Source organism: Rattus norvegicus, chromosome 20 (genome assembly GCF_021556685.1).
Source record: "Rattus norvegicus strain SHRSP/BbbUtx chromosome 20, alternate assembly SHRSP_T2T, whole genome shotgun sequence".
Classification (NCBI taxonomy): Eukaryota; Metazoa; Chordata; class Mammalia; order Rodentia; family Muridae; genus Rattus; species Rattus norvegicus.
In genome coordinates, this window is record NC_141553.1 from 31624582 (window position 1) to 31645316 (window position 20735).

At 45.6% G+C, this 20735-nt stretch overlaps 1 protein-coding gene across 2 annotated transcripts; it reads right to left on the bottom strand.

Moving 5' to 3' along the window:
- Positions 1 to 483: 483 nt before the first annotated feature.
- On the bottom strand, positions 484 to 20067 carry Kifbp (kinesin family binding protein). 2 transcript variants are annotated; one of them, NM_001031627.1, is made up of 7 exons: positions 19605 to 20051; positions 16317 to 16415; positions 11187 to 11266; positions 10444 to 10627; positions 7971 to 8055; positions 5587 to 5702; positions 484 to 1894 (listed from the first exon to the last, which is right to left on the bottom strand). In NM_001031627.1, exons 1-7 carry the CDS (start codon positions 20016 to 20018, stop codon positions 1019 to 1021), a joined length of 1854 nt encoding a protein of 617 aa, NP_001026797.1. In that variant the 5' UTR covers positions 20019 to 20051; the 3' UTR covers positions 484 to 1018. The 2 variants fall into 2 exon arrangements, with proteins under 2 accessions (NP_001026797.1, XP_087454394.1); XM_087598268.1 differs by lacking the exon at positions 5587 to 5702 and having other exon boundaries at positions 19605 to 20067.
- Between the last annotated feature and the right edge of the window lie 668 nt (positions 20068 to 20735).

Here is a 20735-nt window from a genome sequence, read left to right on the forward strand (position 1 = left end):
ACTGTGCAGCCTTATTAGAGAAATATTCTTCTCTGAGGACGGGGACTGAGAAACGGGAGTACAGGAGAGGGTCACAGGATCAGTGCGATTCAAATGCTAAAGTGAAATCAACGATGACTACTTAACATATACTAATAAAAACATTAAAATATTGTTCTCTAGCTCAGAATAAGGCAATACCTTTAAAGTGTCAAAAATAAGACCAATTTTTTACAAGAAAACAGGTTGGAGAGATGGCTCAATGGCTAAGAACCAGCTCCTCTTCCAGAGGACCAGGGCTTGGTCCCCAGTGCCCACATGGCAGTCACAGCTGCCTGTACTTCCAGTGCCAGGGACTCTGATGCCCTCTTCTGGCCCCATAGTCACTGGAGGCACATGATCCACAGGCTAGCACTTGGTGAACACAAACACACACACACACACACACACACACACACACACACACATCCTGTTTTAAAAGAAAAAGGGGGGTAAAGCACTTGCTAGTTGAAACAAGTGAATTTATTATGTGCAAGCTCTTCAGTCCTGTAATCAAGATACGCCATTTTGCGACATTATTAACTTAAATTTTTAGTATTTTCAAAAGGGAAAGATTTATTTTGGAGTTTAAGGAAGTAAGTACTTACAAAGAATGACAATAGGAGTGACTTTCTCAAGTTCACCACAGTGACAGGTTCTTCTACCAGGTACACTACGCAGCGTCGTTCCTCGTAGGGAACCTAACAAGGACTTAACATGTAGAAATCAAGGCAGGAGATGTTTGTACTTAAACAGGAAAACAAGCGATTGAAAATGCAAAACACCTGTCACGTTAGCAAGGCGACTTACATAATTAGGTATAAATTATTAACTTATGGTGGTTAAGGTCCTAGCACAGACTCGGGTACCTGACTGCTTCTGGAGCTCAGAGTGCCTCCCTCTGGCCCTGGCACGAAGGTGACTGTGGGGCTGGCCTTGTTCGCTATGGGGGGACAGGAGTGGCTTCAGGCTGCATGTTTCCTTTCCTCTGGACCAAGGCTTAAGTCAGGGCCATCTTGGCTCTGAACCTTTCCATTTTTGTTGGGAGAAGACTGACCATCTCTTTACTAAGTTCTAGCTCAACTTCTATTTCCTGGGCAGCCTCGGGGTGAGTTTCACAGTAATCAACAATAAATTTGTAATGTTCCAAAGATGTTGCCAGATTCTCTAGCTCTTTCTTGGGATCTGCAGTGATGATTTTGCCATACAGACGAGCTACCCGGAATTTAGCTAGCATGGCAGGGCGGAGAACGTCCTCCCCGATGTGCTCAGGAAAGACTTTGTTTGGGTCTCTCAGGGAGTCTAGGAAGAGCTGGTAGTACTTGAGCGCGGACTGATTCAAGCTATTTATCTTTTTCACAGTGTGTGAGTCGGGCTCCCTGAGCTTGTCAGCAATAGCAACTTTCAAATCCATCATGTCATAGTAAGCGTGAGCAATTTCAAACTGAATCTGCCTGTTGACCAACAGGTAGTACTGTGGATTCAAGTCCACAATCAGGGGCTCTAGCATGGCTATTCTGCGCTTGTGCATCTTGCATCGCCTCTCCATGTCAGCCTCAAAGAACGCGAGCACCTTGAACAGAGCGCTGTGGTCTTGGACAACTTCAATATGGTCAGTAACATACCCATCAATCTGGAAGAACTCTTTTGCCTCATACACATAGTGTTGACCCAGCAGGAAAAGTTCCCTGGCTTCTTCAAAATCTAAGGGTCTCAAGTATCTCACTTTCTCCTCCACCGCAGAGATGGCATCGCGCAGCTCACCAGTTCCAAACTGTACAGCCCTTTTCCTGACACTCTCCTCTTCATCCAGCTCCTTCCTCCGTAAAGCCCTGAGCTCCGACTGCTTGTCAAGATCCAGCTCCCCTATGTTGTCCTAATGAAAAGGAGACACCACAGTGAAGCAGGACACTCACCTCAGGGGCACACCTGTAATCCCCGCATGCAGGAGGCAGAGGCAGGAGGACTGCAGAATGGAGACCAGCCTGGGTTAACCATAAACAGCATGTTTCAAAGCGGGCAGCAGACACACAGCAAGGCCCAGTCTCAAAGAACAAAGAGTTGGGGGCTGAAGAGATAGACGGCTCTTTTGCAGAAGACCCAGGTTCAGTTCATAGAACTTAGGCTCACAACCATCTCTAAATCCCAGAGGATCCGATGCCCTCTTTTTAACTTGCTTGGGCACCAGGCACACAGATAATATATAGATATGAAAGGCTCCTCCAATACATAAAATAAAGTAAATCTTAAAATACAACAACAAAAACTCAGGAGGCAGAGGCAGGCAGATGTCAGTGAGTTCACAGTCAGCCTGGTCTACACTGGTGGTTCCAGATTGTCAACCTAAGGATAAAATCTCAGCAGGTGGCCGGCTCACATCTGTAATTCCAGTTCTCACAGCTAAGCCATCACAGGAGGGCTGCAAGGCTGAGGCGAGTGGGACACAGTGAGTTCCAGGCCAGCATATACTATATGGTGGTACCTGCTACCAATCCTGACGACCTGAGATGGTTCCCCAGGACCCACATGTTAGAAGAAATGAACAGTGTCCTTCACGTTGTATACACTTACACACTAAAGAAATAAATCAACTAAACTAAATATATATAAAAGTTAAAAAGTAATGAGAGTGCATCATGGCTGAAGAAGGTTATGACCTCTGCACATCCTAGGTGAGTGTTCGCTAAGGAGCCACACCACAGGCCACTGAGATCTGAAACCTCCCCCAAAGATTTATTTATTTTTATGTGTGTGTGTGTGTGTGTGTGTGTGTATGGGGCAATATGAACACCATGTGTCCAGTGCCCAGGGAGCCCCAGGTTGGCTTTAACTCACAGCCTGAGTGCCAGGATTCTACCCACGTGCCACTCAGCTGGCACCAGACATCTTCAGTCCTTTTCCCTCTTCTCCTCTCCTTACTGCACCCACACTCTCTTAAGTCTCTCGGGGCAAGGGCTCCTGTAGGCTAAGCTGGCCTTAAACTGGATGGAAAGCCAAGGCAGGCCCTGAATTCCTGGTGCGTCTGCCTTTGAGAGCTGGGTTCACAGGCCTGCACCACCACACCTTATTTATGCAGTACTGGGGATTGAACCCACGGCTCTGTCATGCTACGTAGGTACACAACCATCTGAGCCACTTCTCCAGCCCACAGAATGTCCTATCTTTATGTTCCTTTTCCAAAATGATCTTTTCTCAAATTTAGGCTTCTGGGTTTATTATTTTTACAGCTTTATAAGTTCTATATTATTTATAATTATAAGTATTATAGTTTCATGTACATGGAGAAAAAAGAAAAGCGCAAAAATAGAAAACTTTATTTTCTATTTTTAAATAGGTAATTTTTTTAATATTCCTTCTTGGTGGCTAGAAATTAGGGTCCCATGTAGATTAGTAAGAATGATGAAGCTATAGTTAACATTTAATAAGGACTCAGTATATTTCAGATATTCTATTTTAAAAATGAGATTTACTTATGTATGTGTATGTACATGCCTGGCACATGTGAGGACAACTTGTAGGAGCTGGCACTCTCCTTTTACTGTAATGCAGGTTGAGGATCAAACTCCGGTCCTCATGACTTGGTGGCGTGCTCCTCACCTGCTGAGCCAGCTCCCTAGTCCTGCTTAGACACCCAGGAGCTTCCTGAGGCCTCTATATAGGTCAGCTTCCTAACAACAGGACTAGGCAGGCACTATCATCTGTGTTGCTTGTGAGAAAACTTTGGCAAAGAGATTTTTAAGAAAAGGACCAAAAACACAGAGCTACAAAGTTACAGAACACCTACTGCTGCACTGGCCGTGTCTGCACCTCACTGCTGCACTGGCCGTGTCTGCACCTCACTGCTGCACTGGCCATGTCTGCACCTCACTGCTGCACTGCCGTGTCTGCACCTCACTGCTGCACTGCCCTGTCTGCACCTCACTGCTGCACTGCCCTGTCTGCACCTCACTGCTGCACTGCCCTGTCTGCACCTCACTGCTGCACTGGCTGTCTTGAACCTTTAAGATTTTGTCAGTCCAAAGGCAATACTGCACACAAAGATATAAAAATGAGTGAGAACTCCTTCCTGCCTCAAGGACCTGATGTTGAACACTAATTAGGGCCGTGTGTGGTGGTCCGTTCTGTGATCCTAGCACTAGGAGGACTGGGGTTGGAGGTGTGCTACAGATCTGAGCCAGGATGGACCACCATGGTAGCAGGGCTAGAGAGAGAGCCGGTCTCCAGGCAGGAGCACATCACAAGCTCGGGAATGACTAAAAGATGAGAGTGCTAAGAAGAGGGGCTCATGTGCTCTCTTAGTTACTGAGGTCATTTTAAAGGGGTGTGCCAGCACACCAAATCCCATCTTTCTTTTCTTCCTTTCTTTTTAAAATTATTTTATGTACATAGATATCTGTGTACCAGGTTGGTATCTGGTATCTGCAAAGGCCAGAAGACCATGTGGGATCCCATGGAACTGAGATCCATTTGGTTGTAAGCCACTGTGTGAATGCTGGGAACTGAACCCCAGTCCTCTGGAAGAGTAGCCAATGCTTGTAACCACTAGCAATCTCTTAAGCTGGTGAGTTTTCTTTGTTTGTTTGGTTTCTGTTTTGCTTTGTCTTTTAGAGACAGGGTTTCTCTGTGTAGCCCTGGCCATTCTGGAACTTGCTCTGTAGATCAGGCTGGCCTCGAACTCACAGAGATCTTCTTGCTCTGCCCTCTGAGTATTGGCATGTGCTACCATGCCCAGCTTACAAAACATAATTTAAATGACTTAAGAGCATGAAGTTCAAGGAACAAGATAGTATCTGTGAAGGATTAAAAAACTGTTCATTTGGGGTTGGGGATTTAGCTCAGCGGTAGAGCACTTGCCTAGCAAGCGCAAGGCCCTGGGTTCAGTCCCCAGCTCCGAAAAAAAGAAAAAAGAAAACAAAAACAAAAACAAAAACAAAAAAACCCCTGTTCATTCACCAATTGGTTTTAAAAATAACCACTATTTCCTAGGACAATTATGTAACAATCAGGATATGATGCTGACCCCCTGCCCCACAGTCCTCACAGCCTAGCTGAAGAAGGTGTTCCAGAACGAGGTGGTATTTTGTATGGCCCTTACCAGGTGTAGTGCACACTCATTATCCCAGCATCCTGGAGACTGAGGGAGGAGGATGGACTGGCTTAGACTACAGATAGACGGTTACAATGAAAAAATACCAGTAGGAGAGAGAGAGTTCCATCAGGAGAGTCCCAGCCACAAGCATGAGGACCCCACGGATGCCAGGACCTATAAAAAGTGCTGAGCACGGCACTAAAACCCAAGTGCTGGTGAGGCAGACACAAGTACATCCTGTGCGCTTGCTAGGCTTGCCTGCCCAACCTAATCACCTAGCGCCAGGTCCAATGAGAGAGACTGTCCTGTGTTTCACAGGCAGACATACACACGCACCCAGACACACTCAGACACACAAACACACACACACACACACACACATGCATGCACGCACACACATGTAAAACTCAAAAACAAGACACACAGTGGGCCCGGTGAGCCAGCCCCACTGAAGCTGCAGGCCATTTCCACGTGCATACCTGCATGGAGAGCTGCGCGTTCTGCATCAGAGTCAAGCAGTACTTGATCCAGCATCTTGCTATCTCCCCTTTCCTTTGATGGTAAAGCTCCGGCATGTCTCCTTCAACTTCAGGAGCTAAAACCACACAGGGACTGTAGGTCACGGTCAAGTCTGCACTGTGCACTCTCCCCTGCTCTCAGCTTTTCCTGTCTACACAGCAGCGGAACCTTGCTAAGCACTGACCTATCCAGGCCCCGGCCATGAGGCACTTGGTGCCGGGCGGCTGCAGATGCTCCCTGGTTTTCTTATATTTCATCTGCAGGTAAAAACTGTCACAATGTATAGTTCATTTTCAGAAGCTTTTCTTTATATATTATGAAGAAAATAAGATTCATATATATTCTTCATCAATGTCTAAGCTTTACTTTTAATACACTATTACACACAATCACATAGCTACTTCCTGTTTTAGTCATTCTTCCAGCAGAGGGGAGATGCTATTTCTAATTCTTCCTATAATGAACAATGTCTAGGCTACAGACCTCTGCATATACATCTGTTTAGAATCTGGACTGATCTCTAGAAATGGAACTCACTAGGTCAAACAGTTTATACAATTTAAACTAATTTAAATAAAAGCTGCCAGATTATTCTGACAGATACCTTATCCACAGTGCTCTGCGGAGAGCCATGGCCACTGTCATTTCTCCCTGTCTCCCACAGCTCCCGTCTCTGTGCACACACAAGGCCTCACTTCAATCCTTAGCATCTCATGCACGCCAAGAAGCAACTAAATCATCTAAGAAAGACGGTGTGAGAAGACAGCCTTATGTAAACCCCAAGGGATAGGAAGCGTGTGCAATAACCAGCCCCTGTTCTTCAAAGCATTATGGGATGAAAGAGAGGAAGGCGGAGGAAGTGCCTCCGATGACAGAAGACTAAAGAGCGAGCTGAAGGCAGCACACAGCCTTAAGCTGTGTAAGCTAGCACTAGAGAAACATCGCAACAAAGGACGCTTTTTTAGAGGACAACTGATGAGACCAAAACATGCAGGATGGCTTGCTGTTACACGTCCTGAACCTGCTAACTATCGTGTGTGTGTGTGTGTGTGTGTGTGTGTGTGTGTGTGTGTGTGAGAGAGAGAGAGAGAGAGAGAGAGAGAGAGAGAGAGAGAGAGAGAGAGAGAGACTGACTTAGTATATTGTTTAGGTTGACCTGAAACTTGAAACATAGTCCAGGCTACCCTAAAATTGTGGCATTCCTCCTGCCTCAGCCTCTGGGGTGCTGAAATTCCAGACACGAACCATTATGCCTAGCTGAAGATATTCTCATTCTCAGGAAAACATGCATTGAAGTATTACAGTTGTAAAAAGGCCTAATGTATAAAACCTCCTCTCAACTAGGTCAAAAAGAAAAATGAGTACAAATTCACAAACAGTGGAGCCAGGCAGTAGTGGCGCTAGCCTTTACTTCAGCACTCGGGAGGCAGAAGCAGGAGAGTTCAGGCTAGCCTGGTCTACAGAGTGAGTTCCAGGACAGCCAGGGCTACACAGAGAGACCCTGTCTTTTTTCTTTTTTTTTTGGTTCTTTTTTTTTTTCGGAGCTGGGGACCGAACCCAGGGCCTTGCGCTTCCTAGGCAAGCGCTCTACCACTGAGCTAAATCCCCAACCCCCTCCCTGTCTTTTTTCAAGATTTATCTATCTACTGTCTTCAGACACACCAGAAGAGGGCATCGGACCCCATTACAGATGGTTGTGAGCCACCATGTGGTTGCTGGGATTTGAACTCGGAACCTCTGGAAGAGCAGTCAGTGCTCTTAACCACTGAGCCATCTCTCCAGCCCAAGAGAAACTATCTTTAAAAATCCAAACCAAACCAAGACAAAACAACAAAAATCCCAAACAAACAAATGAAAAACAGCAGTGGATTTTGGGGAAGGTGTGTGGTAATTGCATTCTTACAGCTTTTCCAAAGCTTAAATCAGTTTAAGATTTGAGGGCTGGAGAGACAGCTTTGTGGTTAAGAGCTTTTGCTGCTTTTTCAGAGGTCCCTGCTTCTGTTCGCAGCATTCACACTGTAGCTCACAGCCATCTTTAACTTCAGTACCATGGAATGAGTACCCTCATCTGACCTTTGTAGGCACCACGCACATGTGTGGCACACATACATACAAGCAGACAGAACACTCACACACATAAAATAAAATAAACCAATGTAAAAAAAGTTAACAATTCTGTCTCAGAATTCCAGACAGGCTTTTAACTACATAGTACTCTGCGTACGGTGCATACCTGTAACTGCAGTCGTTAAGAAGCTAAGACAGGAGGATCGTGAGTTCAAGGCCAACATAGGCAAATCATCTTAGTGAGAAACTCTCTAATGAAACATACATGCAAACTTACTGTCTTCTGTGGCTGTGATTTTTCCAGTTTGACCAAAAATAACATTAGCAGCTGACAGACAATGTCTGGCTTCCATAAAACAGAGCTGTTGGGAAAATAAGCAAGACCAAATGTAACTATAACAAAGCCTTATTTACAACTAGCAGTATCTGTCTATTAACATGGAGAAAGCTATGCTCTCAGAAAAGTTCCCCACTAAAGGGGGCCTGCCAAGTTGCGATGGAAAACAGACTCAGGGCCTCCTGCACTGCATCCTCGCACACCCCAGGCTCCCCCTAAATAGCACAGTCCATTCAAGGCCATTTACATGTCAGAGAACTGTGGACTCAGTTGAGGATTAGAAATTTTTCTATTTCTACCACTCAGAGACAAAAACCAGGAAGAGAAACCTATCTTACTCACTAGACTGTCTTCTAAAACCTTTGGAGGAGACAAGAGAATGAGGCTTCCCATCTTGTTTTTAAGTCAACAGATTTCTACAGATAAACTTTCTAGAACTACTTTGCCAATACTTGTGAAGAACTTATGATTCAAATCTGAGCCTTAAACACTTCAAGCACATCTTTGTCAACCCCAAACACTTGTCATCTGTCATGATTATCAGGCTCTCCCCACAGATGGACGCTGCTCTCGTTAGAATGTCTGCTTTGTATTAGTGAGTTGAAAGACTAATATGTCTCCTCTACACTGAACTCAGAGTTATCACTGAGAACCATGGGTACCATGGGCATCAACAGGCCAGCAGCAGCCACACCTCCAAATGTTGGCATGAAATCCACCTGAAGTAACATTATTTGGCTCTACACAGGGTCTTAGCCATCATTACCACTTTGACTCTGTCCAGATTGTCTCTCTATGATCAGCCACTGCTAAAGACAGAGTGTCTTGTGCCCTCGGGGAAGCTGGTTACTTGGCATTTGCCAAGCAGCCAAATGGAAACAGATGGCAATTCGATAGTAACAATACGAACATCACTTTGGAACATGGCTCCAAGCTCTCCTTTTGTAACAAAACCTAGCTGATTATTATGTGGAAAAACCCAAAGGGTATGGGGGGTTCATGAAAATGACCATACGCTCCACAAAAGTAATGCTTAGCAACTTCAAAGTCACATGTTCAGAATACAGACATTTCCATACTATGACTATCCATGGAGTTTTAGGCGTTAATTAAAATTGTACTGAACAAGGACATTTACAGTTGCTAAATAAAACAAACAAGGAGGCACCGACAGGTGGAGGGAGGGGCAGCCAAGGGGCCTCTTGATGACGACCATGATAAAGTGAAGGTATAGGAGCTTGGCGTGACTCAATGCAAAAAACCAAACTCCTAGGAGCAATGCCTCAGCCAGTGCTGCCCTCCCTCTAATAGTTTTTGTGAGTGATACTCTGTGGGACAACACTTTAAACACAGGGCACATTTACAACACAGGGCACATTTACAGAACCAACTAACAGAGGCTTAGTGCAGACAAGGGGAAGGCGCAGGTTACCAAGGGGTGAGAGAGAAATGCTCTGCTGAAGGGATGAGAATTACCAAATGTCAAAGCTTTAGGAATTAGAGTTGCACTGCTGGGCATGGTGGCACATGCCCTCTTTAGTCACAGTACTTGGGAGGCAGAGGCAGACAGACCTCTTGGAGTTCAAGGCCACTCTGGTCTACAGATAACCAGTTTGGCTAGCCAGGGGTACACAGTGACGCCCTGCCCCCTCCACCACACACACACACACACACACGCACACACACACAGAAAAAACACAAAGGATTTTAGTATTAGAGATTAAAGTTCTGGAAAAGAAATGGATGTACTCAAACTACAACACAATGCTAAGTGATTTGGATAAGCAGCTATAATGCCCTCTTTGTCCCTGTGGGACGGTTCAGAAGTCTGTCACAGAACCTGAACTCTACAACTCAGCACACATTGTAACATGAAAACTGATTATTAGAGAGCAAATTCTGTAAAGTAACCGAAACACATCACATGCTTTTATCAAAGCCCACATTTAACTGTCAGCTTCCTCAGACAAACTCTCATAGTTGTAAGATTAGCATTACAGGAAGATAAAATTTTATCTACAGCAAGATAAAAATCTGCAATTGAAGGCCAGACATCCCAGAAGTGAAGTGGCTGTGTGCTGACACTTAGGGAACCTGTCCTCTGAGGGGCTAGCAATGTACAGGGCCACGACAGAAATCAGCACTTAAAAGATTCTAGTGGAGGGGGAGAGGAACGGTTATAACCAAAATACTGCGTCACAGTATTTTATCATTCTCGAATGATAAACAAAGCCATTATGTCTTTTAAGGACTCCAAGCACTCTTGCATCAAGGCACTGTGTTCCTGAAGCAGCTGACTGCATTCTCCACTCAGCTTTAAGCAACGAAACACCAGCCACCTGTCCTGACAGCAGTGCTGGCCACAGCTTCATGCACCATCAAGGCTGCAGGAGAACTGCTGTGCAGAACTGACCTTATTGATGTAGAACTGTGACAGGGTAGCGGCGTTGATGGCCCACTCCATGGGATGGTAGGCATTGTGTTCAAGCTGGCGTTTTAGCGTGCTGTGGCAATAATGAGCGGCCTTCTCGAACATTTCCATGTGCTGATAGACTTGAGCCAGGTAGTACAGGTTATGAGTATAAACCTTCTCAAATCTGTGAAGGGAAAGCACTGACATCTGCATGACGACTTACAACTTATAAGAACATTTCATATATATTTGAGTTGCACATGGCCCTTAGACCTGACAAACAAGGAAACTGAGGCTCAGAGTTGAACAAAGTCATGTAACTTGAAAGCGAAAAGTGGAGGTTTTATGCACATAAGAGTCCACATGTATCCTGGAGGAGCACTGGGAAGCAGCAGGCGCCATTTGTACATTCTTTTTTATTTACTTATTTTATTTTAATTTTTTGAATTTGCATCAAACCTGTTTATCTTTAAAGTTTTAAATAATTATTTAATGTATTGTGTGCTTATATGTGTGAATGCCACGTGTATATAGATGCCAGCAGAAGCCAGTGACAGCATGATCCCCTGGAGTCAGAGCTACAGACAGTTGTGAGCCACCATGTGGGTGCTGGGATTGAACCTGGGTCCTCTGCAAGAGCAGCTGGTGCTCTTAACCTCTGAGCCATCTCCTCAGCCCCAAGTGTGTTTTCTTGAGCAAGCACTAGTGAGACTGAGGTGCTCCTGTGCTCTCTGAAGACTGACCTTTTCGATCTCTCTTGTTCAGTAAGTTTCTCTTCTTCAGGAAGAAAGTGCTCAGTCGGGTCAAGAGGCGGGCTCCCGATCTGTGGTTAAAGAACATAGACAGCTCTTTATAACTTTAACGCAGACATCGAGCGCTCTCTTCTGGAGGGACTGGAGAAGTGTCCTTTGTCTTTGTCAGAGTCACTGTAGGACTCTGCAACTCAGGCTGGCCTCAAATTCATGGTCCTCTTTCCTGGAACTACAGGCAGGCAGTTGCTTGCTTGCTTCCTTCTCTCTCTCTCTCTCTCTCTCTCTCTCTCTCTCTCTCTCTCTCTCTCTCAAGAAAGGGGTCTCAGGGCTGGAGAGATGACTACTTGGGTTCAGAGCACTGGCTGCCTTTCCAAAGAACCCAGGTCAATTCCCAGCACCCACAGGGTAGCTCCTCACAATTGTTCCTAACTCCAATTCCAGGGGACCTAGCATCCTTGCACAAATGCAGGCAAAACATCAATGCACATAAAAATAAATGAATAAACAAGTAAATAAATCAACATTTAAAAAGATAGGCTCTTGGGGTTGGGGATTTAGCTCAGTGGTAGAGCGCTTGCCTACCAATCACAAGGCCCTGGGTTCGGTCCCCAGCTCCGAAAAAAAGAAAAAAAAGAAAAAAAAAAAAAGATAGGCTCTCACTCTACAGCTCAAGCTAGCCTAGAACTCCTCACTATGTAGTCTAGGGGAGCCTCAACTTCCCGTCAATACTACTGTCTCAGTATGAGACATCAGACCTGACTTTGGTTGAATAATTAAGTATTTTTGTATACTGCTTTGTCTACTGCAAAGGCTCTATTAAAAACCTACATAAACCCGGCATGGGTGGTGCATGCTTTTAATTCCAGCACTTGGGAGGCAGATCTCTGTGAGTTCAAGACTAGCCTGGTCTACAGCTAAGATACACAAAAAAGCCCTATCTCAAAAAAACAACAAAACAAACAAAACAAAACAAAACAAAACCTACATAATTTTGGAGGAAGAAATGATGTAATTCGAATCTCAAAACGAAACAAAAAACCATCTAATAGACTCACAAACAACACCTTATTGGTAAGCCTGACCACCTGAGTTTGATCCTTAGAGCCCACGTAGTAGAAAAAGAACCAGGCTGGAGAGATGGCTCAGTGGTTAAGAGCGCTGACAACTCTTCCAGAGGTCATGAGTTCAATTCCCAGCCACATGGTGGCTCACAACCATCTGTAATGAGATCTGATGCCCTCTTCTGGTGTGTCTAAAGGCAGCTACAGTGTACTCATATATAATAAATGAATAAATCTTAAAAAAAAAAAAAGACCCAACCACACATGTTCAATGTAGTGCACACACAAGTAAATGAAATAAAACAGAAAATTTACAAAAGCATAAAATAGTGATTCGTATTTTCTTGGTAACACCAATGAAAGTCAATTCAGGGAAATAAGGAAAGTGTTTTGTTTTCGAAATAGAGTTTCTCCGTGTAGCCTGTCTGTCCTGGAACTCACTCTTGTAGACCAGGCTGGCCTCAAACTCAGAGAGCCTAGTCTATTTCTTGAGATTCACCTCAGGCGCCCATCCTTGCATTAATTGAATTCATCAAGTTCCCAAGAACAGTAACTTTCTACACAGAATGTGACCCTACACTCACTCTGACCTATCAGAATGTCAGGTGTTGTTTGGGTTCTATTATGGTTTGTTTTGTTGTTTGTTTGAGATTATAACTGCATCATTTCTCCCTTCTCTTTCTTCTCTCCAAAATTATGTAGGTTTGTTGTTTGTTTGTTTTGAGACAGGATTTTAAACATAAGATTTGAGCTTCGGCTGCCAACCTGACACAGCAGTCATCTGAGAGGCTGGATCAGCTCGGTCTGTGGGTGATTACTGATTACTAAGAGATAATAGATCCCTTGGCCATGGTCCTAAACTACGTAAGAAGCTGACTGAACAAGCAGGCAAAGGGCGTTTTTCTATGGCAGCCTTTTGCCTGCTTGCGACTGCCTTGGTGATGGACTAAAAGACCTTTGCAGCCCTCAGTCTCTCTTGGTCAGAGAGTTTCATTGCAGCGACTTGACACAACACAACTGCAACTTGAGAGTAAAAACTCAAGTTGGGAAGCAGAGCCAAGGCTAACAGCACCCAGGTAGGTGCCCTTGACTCTGCCGCTATCCAGAAGGTGACTCAGTGGAAGGTGACTCAGTGGCCCTTCCAGCTAACAGGGATTAAGCAACGTACCGTTTCATATGTCAGTTATTCTGCTTTTATTTTTAAAAAGTCATTTCATGTGCATTGATGTCTGTGCCCCACCTTTGTGGATGGTGCCTGAGGAGACCAGAAGAGGGCATCAGACTCCATAGAATTTAAGAGCAGTTGAGAGCCACCAAGTACATGCAGGGAATTGAACTCGGGTCCTCTGAAGAGTTGATCGTACTCTTCACCGCTGAGCCACCTCTGCAGCTCCCTGTTTTGTTTTGTTTTTGAGATAGGAACAGGTTTTCATGTGACCCAGGTAGGTCTAAACCCGTCTACATGGCTGAGAATGAGGATGACCTGATCTGCTGCCTCACAGGTGTACACTACTGTGCACACTTCACTGCTAAGAGATGCCACACCCACATCGTCCTGCCTGAATGGGAGACATAACTAACCATAAGTTAGAGCTGTGTGTAATGCTGCCACAGACACAACAGTTCTGAGAAAGGAAGGCAGACAGGGACAGAGGCAGGATCTCTCCAAACTCAAGGCCAGCCTGGTCTACACCACATGGTTCCAGGCTAGCAAGAGCTACACAGCCAGTCTCTGACTCAGTAAATAAAGTCTCTAACTTGGAGATACTTCCAAGAAAAGAGATTCTTAGGGGTGTAGGTGTGGTAAAGGCCTAGAAAACGTCCCACTCAGGGGTTCTGAAGTCTAGGCTGATGTGATTCTGTCTGTTCCAATCTTTATCCTCCAGGGAAGGAGCCTAGTGATTGTATTTTCAGCACACTCTACATGCTGCACAGGGCCTGGTGCGCAGTGTGAACCACATCCACGAATGGCGCTGGCCAAGCAGACAGCAGTGTACAGGACATGTGTCCCACTGACAACACATCACTGTTTCTTCAATTTGGATACACCTCTACAGGAACGCAGTCTAAGCAGGCCTACTAACGAAGCAGTAGAGTACGTCTCTTAAAATGTGGGTCTAGTAGGGGAAGGTGGCCGGGCTTACAAACAGCACTTGCAGCAGAGGCAGGAAGCTCAGAAGTTTGAGGTCATTCTCCTTCTCAGTTACAGTGAGTTCAAGACCAGCCTGGGTCAACATCAGAACCTGTCTCAAATCCACAACTACAATAACAGGGTATGGCATAGGCTGAGTCCCATATTCTACTCTTTACTCTGGGTAAGTCAATTAATTTCTGGTTCTCTATAAACTAGTTTACTACTTTATCAAGCTGTGGTTAAATGAGTTGTTACTGCTAAACCACTGATCTAGTGTCTGTAGGTGCCCTACATACTGTCTGTGAGATAATGCACTGCCGACGTCTAAGACTTTCTCTCTCAGGCAGGAGAGGTGCCTCACTCACCATTCCCAAGGTGGAGACAGGAGGATCATGAGTTTGAGGCCAATTCTGGCTACACAGTGAGACCTGTCTCAAACAAAAACAGTTAGCATGTTACACTGGGTTTTAAGGCTGGTAACTGCAGCAGTGATAGTCCACAGAGAAATACTGCGCATGACTAGTTCCTTCCTGGAGAAGAAGGGGGACAGGTGGTAGCTGGGTGGTCTGTTATCCTGACGACTGTGACCCCTGAAGTGAGAATTACCATCTAAGTTCAGTAGAGCCTCTGAACTGGCCAGCCCTTCCTGAGCAGCACCTCATGGGGAGATCAGAAGCCACGGTGGGTTGTATGCTTATGCTCAACTGCATAAGCTGCACTTCAGACATGGCTGAAGACCAACAGGAAAAACATGCCCTGAAGTGGGGCTCTCAGAACACAGTAACCACAACAGCAGCATAAATGTTACCTTGCAAAAAGCAAACTCTCAGGCCCAACCCAGAACTACTGCAGAAAAGCCAGAAGCAGGTCTGCTGCAGCCTTGGGCTCGGTTTAAGGCAGTCTGGCTGTGTCAGGCAGTGTTGTGAGCTCAAGCTCCTCCTCCCTCAAGTCTCCAAGTTGCTGGGATTACAGGAGCCGACAGCCTACTGAGGCTTAACAAATCCTTTGGGTGATTCTGATATCCCAGTGCAGCCACAAAGATCTCAGGTGAGTTGCCCAGGTAGCTGCTTTCCCTCAAAGCACTGCTGTCGTTAGTGAAAACAAAATAAAATCCATAAATGTAAAATAAAATCTACAGCCACAATATGAAAAATAAAATCTGTAGCCAACATACCAAAGATGGCTGAGACAGCTCTGTGCTTAGCAGCACTGGACACTTCTGCAGAGGATCTGGCTGGGTTTGGATCCCAGCACCCAAAGAGTGGCTTGAAAACTGTCTGCAACCAGTTGCAAGGAATCTGATGCCCTCTTCTGCCCTCCAAGGGCACCAGGCAAGCACACAGTACACAGATATACAGGCAGCAAACACTCATACACACAAAAGGAATAACTGTAAAATAAATTCATACAAAAGTATCCAAAGGATATACTTGGATAACATTAGAATATTTCCTTTATGATTTTTATGATTATATTAAGACTATCTTTGCCATTATATTGTACAGGAGGATTAGTTTTAAGGAGCTGTCCTCAATATGCAGTAATTTCATACAGCTCTAAAGAGAAATTCCTGGGTATATTGAAAAGTCTGATCAATATTATGAATAGGACCCTGTGTGTGCAGGCATGTGTGCATGTGTGTGTGTTCCTCAGAAGCAACACCTCCTTTTGTTTGGTGCCAGGGTCTCTCATTGCCTTGGGACTTGCTGAGTTGACTAGGCTGGCCAGCTCCGGAGCTCCACTGTCCCAGCACCGGCATTTCAAGTATGCACCACATCACCCAGCTCCTTGAAATGGCTCCTGGGGGTCAAATTCAGGTCTTCATGCTCGCACGGCAAGCATGCTATAAAGGAGTCCACCTCCACAGCCCATCAATTCTTGACTAGTTTCAATCCAAATTTACGTTTTTATCTGCACATAACATACCTCTTTCATGTACTGATTGTACAGTGCTTCTGATGACTCCAGGTAGGTCCGGGCAGTTTCGATCTCTTCCCTTTCAGACCATAAGATGCCCAGGTTATTCTGGAAATCAAAGAAAGGAAAAATGATAACTGGATGCATCCAATGAGAACAAGTCATAGCGTTAAAGTCAGGGTTTCCTGATGAAATGGCAGTGGGCTTTTGTTAACTCGGCCCTCTGTTTTCTCCACATTGCTTCCTGCCTGGGGGCTGTCGGCTCTGTCATGTTACTATAGACACAGTCCACGCGGCCAGGCCAATCTGGCTGCACTAAACCTGACACAGACCATCCTCCCTTCAGTGCTTATGTATGTCAGGAACTTTGGTCCCAGCTACACACACTGCCAGAGATGGACCTAGAAATGAACGCCAGGATGATGGCCTCCCCATAGCTCATCAGACTCAGGAGACTCTTTAAAATTCTATCATTCTTGATGTTGTTGGTATTAATGTTAAATTTCTAAAACTATTATAACTATCTATGACTTATGTATAGAAATAACTTTATGAAGTGTGTGTGTGTGTGTGTGTGTGTGTGTGTGTGTGTATGCATCTTTTAGGTTTGTTTTGAAGCAAGGCTTCACTACATAGCCCTGCCTGTTCTTGACTCTTGCTGTATAGACCAGGCTGGCCTGGAATTCACAGAGATCTGCCTCAGTTTCCTCGGTGCTGTGATTAAAGGAGTGTGCCTTAAGTATAACATTGATCTTATATTTACTTTTCTTGTTTGTTGAACTGACCTCTAAGGTATACAATTACTACATATGTAAATAATGTTATGTAATTATTTTTAAGTTTTAGTTATTATTTTATGTGCATGGGTATTTTGCCTACATGTGTGTCTGCACAACACATGTGTGCAGTACCTGTGGAGGCCAAAGACAGTGTGGGACCTGCTGGAGTTACAGATGGCTGTGAGCCTTCATATGGGTGCTGGGAATCCAACCCTTAACCTCTGGAAAAGCAGCCAGTGCTCTTAACCACTGAGTCATCTCTCCAGTCCCACCATGAGATACTCTTATTTTAGGTAAGATGTCAAACATGTATCTTTTTTTTTTTTCTTTTCTTCTTTTTTTTAGGAGCTGGGGACCGAACCCAAGGCCTTGGGCTTGCTAGGCAAGCGCTCTAACACTGAGCTAAATCCCCAGCCCCCTCAAACATGTATCTTAAAATGCAGATACCCTTTCAAAAATACATATCCATTTACCTTGTATGTACATATGTGTGTCTATACTGAGATGTGCATATGGAAGATTATACATGGGAGTCCATTCTCTCGACACGTCGGTCCTGGAAGTGAAACTCAAGTTGTCCGGGCTAGTAAAAAGTGCCTTTACCCCAAGCCACTTCTCCAAGACCTCAAAAGGTCAAACAAACAAACAAACAAACAAAAAAAACAACCCTGATTTTTCTGTTGCTGTGCCAAAATACCCTGGCAAAAACAACTTTTAAAATAAGGATTTATTTGAGTTCACAGTTTGGAGAGATAGTTTATCATGTTGTGGAAGGCACGGAACCAGGAGCATAATGTGGCTTGTGTCATTGAACCCACAGTCAGTAGAGGGACATGCCGGCACTTGCTGGCATTATCCAAGGGATTCGTCCACCGGCATTCAGAGTTAATCTCTTCAGAAACACCCCCCCCGCCCCATACATGGCAAAAGGGGCATCTCTTAGTTGATTCCAAATCCAGACAACACGGGCTTAAAGCTTATTTAGGAATCGATGAAGTGGGTCACGTTGATTTTTTTTTTCCATTTTGGTTTTGGAAACAAAGTTTTTCCCTGTGTAACCCTGGCTGTCTTGAAACTCATTTATAGATCAGACTGGCCTCAGACCCAGAGAGATCCTCCTGCCTCTGCATCCCAAGTTCTGGGATTAAAGGTGTGTGCCCCCATCAGGCTGAAGTGTTGCTTCAACTGCACCTCTTACTCACTTCTTTAGCTCACAAACAAACATAAAATATCACTGTCTGGGCCACGCACTGGAGCTGTAAGCAGTGAGCAAAATGGATAGGCGGTGCTTGTTAGTATTTGGCTTTTAATTTTTTTGAGCCATAATAAAAGAATATGGCATACAGTTTTCTTCTAAGTTTTGAGACTTTCATGAAAGGCCTACCGATCCAACAATCAATCTTAGTAAATATTCCCTGGTTCAAATATATAGACTACAGGATGAGACCCTCTATAGGCCTAAGAGAGTAACCCGGCACAAAGGAGTCAGACATTACTTGTATTTTTTTTTTCCCATAGGGTGTAGATGAAATCCGGAGTGCCAGGTCAATGCTGTACCTCTGAACTACACAGAAGGGCCTGGAAAAACTCTACCGTTTGAATTTTGAAATGTTATGTTCTCTAAAGCAGAAAGTCACACTTGCTTCTTATAAAAATGTGAAGGTCGGAAGGAGAGATCAGTTTGGACCAATGAGAGTCCCAGTGACCTATTCCTATAATCTCAGCAGGTAGGCTGAGATAGGAGGATCATGGGTTGAAGCCAGCCTGAGCTATAAGACTGTCTGAAAAGAAAAGGGGAAGGGGGTCCTAGCACTCAGGAAGTGAAGACAAGAAGAAGTTAAGCATTAGAGACACGAAACCTTGTCTAAAACAAACAACAAAAAATAATAACGTTATTACAAGGTCTTAAGACACACTCTGAGGAAAAGGTAGGAATCCCTTGCTGAGCAAACCAGAGTGTGGTAAAGAATAAAGTTTTAAGAGTTTGGACATTTGGGGTTGGGGATTTAGCTCAGTGGTAGAGCACTTGCCTAGCAAGCAAGCGCAAGGCCCTGGGTTCGGTCCCCAGCTCCGGAAAAAAGAAAAAAAAAAAAGTTTGGACATTTAAAAAGAAAACTTAAGATCGGATTATTCTTGCGATCCCTTGTCGTGTTCATTCCATTTGAATCACGTTGGATTATTTCTTCACAGAATGAAACTAAGCTGGTCATGGCATTGGGAAGCGCAGATTCGGACGCTTACGTTCTGCCCAGGACTACGGAAAGTAGCAAGTAGGCGGCGAGAATTCAGAGGGAGTTGGCAGGCAGATGGTGGGTAGGCGTTATGATAAATTAAAAGGGACTAAGCTTCACTTAGAAGCCCAGGCTAGCCAAGAACTCAAAGCAATCCTCCTGCTGCAGCCTCCCGGGTGCTGGTATTACAGGTCGGGTGTCGTGCGATGCTGGGGACTGAACCAACTGAGACACATGCGCAGCCAGGAGGAGTTTTTGGGCGCAGAGCTCCCGCCTCAGCATCTCACCTGCGCCTGGATGAAGAGAGACACACAGCCGAGCGACAGGCGGTAGGGGCGCAGCAGCGACAGGCACCTGACCAGATGCTCCTCGCCGGCAGACAGTTCCTCAGTGTCGATGTGGTTCACGCCAAGGTGGAACTCCACCACCGCGAGGCGCAGGGCTCGCTGCGCTCCCGGGCCCTCGGCGTCCCGTGGCTCGCCCGCGCCCAAGGCCTGGTCCACCGGCCCATCGTCCGCAGCCCGCTCGTCGTCGTCCTCCGGCGCCGGGCCCAGCAGCGCGCGCACCTCCTCCAACAGCGCGCGCGCACCGTACTTGGACTTGTACGGCTCCTTCTCCGGGTTCTTGTGCAGCTCCACCCGCGACAGAGCCAGCGCAGCCTGGAACTTCTCGCGGATCTCTGGCCCCGGAGCGCCCGCCATCGCGGCCTGAGCTGACGGCCGCCTCCTAGCCTGTGGACCGTGGGCTACTGGAGGCCTCCGCGTTGCGACACTTCACTTACGACACGTCGTGACTGTGGAGCACGGACCAATGAAGCCAGTAGAGAGGCGCACGAGGCGCTCTGTAGCAGCCAATGGGAGGGCGTGCTGGTCGCCACAACAGCCGTCGTCGGGGAAACGAAGCTGTCAGGGAGTACAGAGCCTTCCGCTGCTACCCGGGTGCAGTATGGCTTCTCCCGCTCCATCCCAAAATGTAGTTTATATAAAATGTTCAGAATCAGAAAGATTCGTAGCGGCAAGGTACTTACCCATCGTAGACTCAGTCCCTACTTAAATGAAATCCAGGATATTGTTAATACTAACATCTCTCGTTAATTCCTCAGTTGAGATAGGCAGGAATCTTTCACCATTAACGTATTAGGCTATGAGAGTTAAAACTTCTATTTGTAGGAAACGTGTACCACGCAGTGCATGTACAAGTCAGAGGATAGGGTCTCAGGGATCAAACTCGGGGCCTCAGGAGGACAGAGGGTAGTCTCAGCGATCGAATTCTGGTCCTCAGACTCAGCCTCCCAACTTTTTACCCGCTTGAGCCATTTCACACCACCATCCCCCACCACCAAACCCCTGAAAATTTTACAAAGGCTCTGAGATACACATGGTACCAATTATCTGTAGGCTCACTCCGGGCCCAGTGTT

Bases quoted from the DNA above. Each gene is read 5' to 3' on its own strand.
- Kifbp (NM_001031627.1), bottom strand. From the start codon at position 20,018: ATGGCGGGCGCTCCGGGGCCAGAGATCCGCGAGAAGTTCCAGGCTGCG. The intron at 16,416-19,604 runs GTGAGATGCTGA...TTTGATTTCCAG, and splicing joins CTCTCTTCATCCAGGCGCAG to AATAACCTGGGCATCTTATG. The intron at 1,895-5,586 runs GTATGCACGTGG...CCTTTTCATTAG, and splicing joins ACGCGCAGCTCTCCATGCAG to GACAACATAGGGGAGCTGGA.